This window comes from Spermophilus citellus (genome assembly GCF_964194105.1).
Source record: "Spermophilus citellus genome assembly, chromosome: 9".
Classification (NCBI taxonomy): Eukaryota; Metazoa; Chordata; class Mammalia; order Rodentia; family Sciuridae; genus Spermophilus; species Spermophilus citellus.
Window position 1 is genome coordinate 25,485,484 of NC_138191.1, and position 5,671 is coordinate 25,491,154.

At 44.9% G+C, this 5,671-nt stretch overlaps 1 protein-coding gene across 1 annotated transcript; it reads left to right on the top strand.

Annotated features, from left to right (window-relative positions):
* The first annotated feature begins 1,627 nt into the window (after positions 1 to 1,627).
* On the top strand, positions 1,628 to 4,599 carry GSTM3 (glutathione S-transferase mu 3). The gene is made up of 8 exons (XM_081307794.1): positions 1,628 to 1,771; positions 2,116 to 2,191; positions 2,542 to 2,606; positions 3,256 to 3,337; positions 3,423 to 3,523; positions 3,836 to 3,931; positions 4,023 to 4,133; positions 4,419 to 4,599. The coding sequence occupies exons 1-8, from the start codon at positions 1,724 to 1,726 to the stop codon at positions 4,515 to 4,517; spliced, it is 678 nt and encodes a 225-aa protein (XP_081163920.1). The 5' UTR covers positions 1,628 to 1,723; the 3' UTR covers positions 4,518 to 4,599.
* The last annotated feature ends 1,072 nt before the right edge of the window (positions 4,600 to 5,671 follow it).

Genomic DNA, 5,671 nt, shown 5'->3' on the forward strand with positions numbered 1-5,671 from the left:
TCTTATTTTATTTTGAGACAGGGTCTTGCTAAGTTGCCCAGGCTGGCCTCAAACTTTGGATCCTCCTGCTCAGCCTCCCAAGTAACTCCAGAATTACAGGGATGTGCCACCACAACCAGCTTTAAAATATCCCCCACTGCCTGCCCTATCCATTGGGAATCAAACCCAGCACCCACTGAATGCTAGAAAAACTCTCCCACGGAGCTATCTCCCCAGCTGTATTCCTCTTTGTTTTCTCTCCATGGGACATGTACCACTATCTGACTTATTATATAGTCACTAAGTATTTGGTTATTTCTGCCTCTCTCCATTAGAATGCAAGCTTTCAGAGAGAGGAATTTTTGCTAATTTTTTTGTGTTCTGTATCCCTAGCATCTAAAACAGTGCTGCCCATGACAGGCATGTTAAAAACATTGTTGGGTACATGAATGAGTGAATGCAAAAAATTATAGTATCTTTCCTTCTCCAATCCACTCTACACAAAGAAGCTACATTAATTTCTCTAATGGACATTGGCAGTATCACTCACCTCAGCACAGCTTCCAAATCTGCACTGTTCAATAGAGCAGTCATGAGCCACATGTGGCTACTGAGCAGGTGAACGGTAGCTGGCTCAAATTGAGGCTAGTTTTAAGTGTAAGATACACACTGTGTATTGAAGACAATATAAAGAATAAAAATATTTCGATAATATTATACTAATTATATGCTGAAATTACAGTATTTTAATACATTGGGGCTAAATAAAATGTATTTATCCACTCACCTGTTTTTACCAGAAACAAATATTTTAAATCCTATGTGAGGCTTCCACTACATTTCTATTGGACAGTATGATCTAGATACTCCCCATAGACCAGAGGAAAAAAACTTCAAATTTCCCTTTCTCATAGTCACGGCCCTTTACAACCTGACCCCCACATGCTTTTCCCATCCTCCCTCTCTCTGTGCCTCCTCAACACCTCATAAACCAGCCTACCTCGACAGTACTTGCTGTTTCTTCTAACACACATGTATTTCCCACCTTCCCGTATTTATTCTGCCCTACTGCTGCCTGGAGTGCCCTTTGTGGCAATGCCCACGGCCTATCCTTCCTCAGTAACCTTGCTCAAATGCCCACCTCCTCTGTGAAGCCTTCCTAGAACCACCCTCTGTCCTGGCCTGAAGAGATCTCTCCCTCCAAACTATCTTAGGTGATGTCTTGAGCCCTGAATCACTTCCTACTTGGCAGTTTCATGGATTTAAGTAATTAATGGGTTTAACATCAAGCTCTCATTCCCCAGTCCTTCCCCGCTGCTTAACAGTGGAGCCAAAGATGGCGACTCAGCTGGGTGGTCAGAATCCGGTCCAATTATCACGAACTGTTCTAGTCCTCTACCGCACCCATGAATCTGACTCTCCCTGGGTAACTACTGCCTGGTTGCACTTCCCGCTCTGGCAATATTAACTACTGAAGTGCGGCTCCCGCCCGTGAGGAAGCACAACTGCATTAAGCTAAGGTTTTTGCACACCTGCGGGTCTCCACCGAGACCGCGCGAGAGCCCTCACCCTACTGCCCGCAGAAGTCGCGCATGCGCGTGATATTGTGGCCACGCGGAGGGCGGGAACGAGGGCGGGGGCGGAGTCGGGCGGCTCACGTTGGCCCCGCCCAGATACGTCGAATATAAAACCTCGCCGCTCTCGGTTTACCGCCAGTCTTCGAAAGCCCGGATGTTGCTTCACCATGTCGTCCACGTCGTCTATGGTTCTGGGTTATTGGGATATTCGCGGGGTGAGTGCCTTCGCAGTTGCCCAGCAGCTCCGTCTGAGACGGGAAGGTGGCCAGGGCTCTGGGGCAGCGGCTCTGTGAGAAGAAGCTGTAGGTGGGAGCCCTTTCGCCCCGACTACCATCACCTGAGCTGCCCAGCCTCAGACGCTGACGACCCCCGCCCGGCCTCTGGGATCACTAGGCCCGGCGGGGAGGGCCCAATGGCCGCCAGTCTGTGGGGGTCGCTTAACAACCGCCCCCAGCCGGTTACAGGGTCTTTGGCAACCTTGTGCCGGGGGACGTTGGCGGGCGGGGGTTGGGCGCGGGTCGGACCCGCGCGAGCGCTGATCGGGGGCTGTCTCCTGCAGCTGGCGCATGCGATCCGCCTGCTTCTGGAGTTCACGGATACATCCTATGAGGAGAAACAGTACATTTGCGGGGAAGGTAATGTCACTTTGGAACTCATACACCATTCCCCTAAGCCAAGCTGCCTCCACTGTCCTTGTCTTCCTGTGCCCAGAGTGGCATCACTCCACTCTGGTGGGACATCTGCCCCTATCACCAGGGAACTCCTTGCATTGCTGTGTGAGAAGTGCGTACTTTACCTGGGGATTCTCCTTACCTCCATGGCCCCAACCCTTCTTAATACTTAATCAAATGGTTCACAGAGACTAAAAGGTGAAGTTTGGGGAGCTGGGTATTAGAAATATTAGAACTAAGTCATTTCTAGATCTTTCCACTCTCTCATCAGGTGGGCTGTTAAAGATGTTGAGTCCCATTTCTCTTTCTCACAGCTCCTGACTATGATCGAAGCCAATGGCTGGATGTGAAGTTCAAGCTAGACCTGGACTTTCCTAATGTAAGTGTCCTAGGGAGAGGAGTGGGCAGAAGGGAAGGCCTTCAAGTATATCCATTTTACTGTTTCCTATTCCGATCTGGGAGGGTCTAGAATAGGGGTTCTTAACACGGATAGAAGAGATAAAAGGATCCTTGAACTAGAGAAAAAAAATTACATTTCATTTCTACTAACAAAAGTAATCCCCCATTGTGAAAAAGGGTAATAAGCAATGTGAGTTATTAGCTACATCTGTGACTTTATCACTAGTAAAAATCAGGTATTTTCATGCTCTAATAAATGTATTTTAGGTATCTCAAATGTTATATTCATCACTAAAATTATGGTGGTTATTACATCCCTTTGCTATTACATTAATAAGCACATATTACTTTAGCACAATTTTGCTGTAAAATGTTTTATAATTACCTAAATACATGCAATTTGCATTTTAAAACCTTATTCTGAAAAGGTTTCATGGCATGCACATATGCACCCAATATACATAGACTTAAGAACCTTTGCTAGAATCAGGTGGAACCCATTACTACCTTCTACCTAATTTTTTAATTTCTCTTCACACAGCATCTTCTCTCTCTTGTTTACCACCTTGTCAGTCTCCTCTTCCCAGGAAGAAAGAGATTGTCCATTTGGCTTCTCCTTTTCCTTCCAGCTTCCCTATCTCATGGATGGGAACAACAAGATCACCCAGAGTAATGCCATCTTGCGCTACATCGCTCGCAAGCACAACATGTGTGAGTTGGGTAGGGCTGGTGAGAGAAATCTGTTTGCTTACAGTGGGGTATATGATTTCAAGGGTGGTTATTATTTGGCCTACAGGTGGTGACACCGAAGAAGAAAAGATTCGAGTAGACATCATGGAGAACCAAATAATGGATTTCCGCATGCAACTGGTTCGCCTCTGCTACAACTCTGATCATGTGAGTTTTCTCAGCAGGCATCAGCTGAGCAAATTTCCTTTCTGCTTTTATTCCCACCAACCCAATCTGTAAGAATAGGAAATAGAACTTTTGGAGGGGGGGAGGGCGGGGGGTGTATGTTTTTGTCATGTAATTCTGATATGGGTTCCTCCACTTTCCAAACCTTTTCTTTCCATTCTGCCATCTTGAAGTGAAGACAGTGAGAAGGAAATCCCTGGAGAAGGGGCTACAAAGTGTCCATTCTTAGCCTGGCTCTAATATCTATATAGATGCTGGTGGTGGCTATTCTCACTGTCTTTCCCTTTCTTCCAGGAAAAAATGAAGCCTCAGTACTTGGAACAGCTACCTGGACAACTGAAACTATTCTCCTTGTTCCTGGGGAAATACTCATGGTTTGCAGGGGAAAAGGTAGGAAGTAGAGGAAAGGAGAGGATAGCTTTCTGGTTCTGCAGTTGTTCTTGAACTTCCCACACCTAACCATCTTATTTTCTCCTTCTAGCTTACCTTTGTGGATTTTCTCACCTATGATGTCTTAGACCAGAACCGTATGTTCGAGCCTAAGTGCCTGGATGAGTTCCCAAATCTGAAGGCTTTCATGTGCCGCTTTGAGGTAATGCTGTCTATAACTTTCTTACAGAAACATTCACAGGCTCCTTAGGCCCTCAGGGTCCCACTATAGTAGATGCTTGTCCAATATCATCTTTTACCTGAAGAGGTTGATGGCTGTATACCTCTGTGCTTTCAAGTCTTGGGCAGGGTTTCTACACCCCAAAGTCATAATCTACAAGAAATGGAGAAAAATTGGAGGCAGGCAGCACGTGGATATTGTTGTTTTGGTTTGAGTCTGTTGGGCTAGGTAAGGGTCCTTATAAAGTTTGGTGTGCTTTCCCTTCAGGCCTTGGAGAAAATAGCTGCCTACTTGCAGTCTGACCGCTTCTTCAAGATGCCCGTCAATAACAAGATGGCCAAGTGGGGCAACAAGTGTATATGCTGAGCAAGAGAAACAGCTTGTTTTGTTCCATCCTATACCTAGGGGCCTACACTCTTCTCTGCTCTTTCCAATAAATAGCTCTTGGGTTACCAGTGTCCAGCTGAATTTCTCTTGGGTGTAAAGGCCAAAGGAGAGTAAGGATCTGTGAACAACAACCAAGATATAAATTTAGTCACTGCAATATTAATATTCCCTTACTCCCCAACTGAGTTCAAGGTCTAGAAATTAATCATCAAAGCTTGAGAGCAAGTATTAGAAATGTACTGCACAGTTGGAGAAAGAAGTTATTTTAAATGGGTCCATTATATTGGGACATCATGATGTCCCATTATAATGGTCCATTATAATGGGACATCATGTAAATACCCATTAATCCTGTAAAATACCATGTGGCAGTTAAAGAATGATACTGAAGTGTGTGAACTCACATGGAAGGATTTTCAAGACACATTGTTGAATTTCAAAATTAGTTTGCAAATTAATGTATACAGCATGACATCTTTTTATCATTTTTGAAAGTGAGAATGTGAGGTGTTTCCATATATACACAATGTAAGTGATTGGGCACTGGAGGGAAACAATGAAACTGATAACAAGGCTTACTTCAGACAAAGGGATGGAAGGCCCAGTCTTCAGGGGAATTCTAAGATGCAGCCAAGTTTTCCTTTTTTTTTTTTCTTCTTTTAACTAGGAGAACGCATTCATGACCTACTTACATAATCAAAACTAGTTTTTTTTCCTTTTTTTATATTTTTTAGTTTTCGGTGGACACAATATCTTTGTATGTGGTTCTGAGGATCGAACCAGGGCTGCACACATGCCAGGCTAGCATGCTACCACTTGAGCCACATCCCCAGCTCCTCAAAACTGGTCTTAAGGAAACAAAACTTGGGGTAACTGATTCCTATGGAAATTGAATTGTCATCAACTATTCCATTACGTAGCAAAGTCAGAAGTCCTTACAAAGTCAGAAACTCTTACAGCCTTAGGAGTTACCTGTGGGCCAGATTGCTATCCCCTGTGGACCAGAAGCCAAGGATCTCTCTGTAGTGAGGGGAAAAGGGCTTGACTATAAAACCCAATGATGTAAGGAGGTGGCCTCAAGATGGGTAACACAGACATGTTCAACTGTCACCCCTGCCAGCAATAGTTTGTCC

Bases quoted from the DNA above. Each gene is read 5' to 3' on its own strand.
- GSTM3 (XM_081307794.1), top strand. From the start codon at position 1,724: ATGTCGTCCACGTCGTCTATGGTTCTGGGTTATTGGGATATTCGCGGG. The intron at 1,772-2,115 runs GTGAGTGCCTTC...TGTCTCCTGCAG, and splicing joins GTTATTGGGATATTCGCGGG to CTGGCGCATGCGATCCGCCT. The intron at 2,607-3,255 runs GTAAGTGTCCTA...TTTTCCTTCCAG, and splicing joins TAGACCTGGACTTTCCTAAT to CTTCCCTATCTCATGGATGG.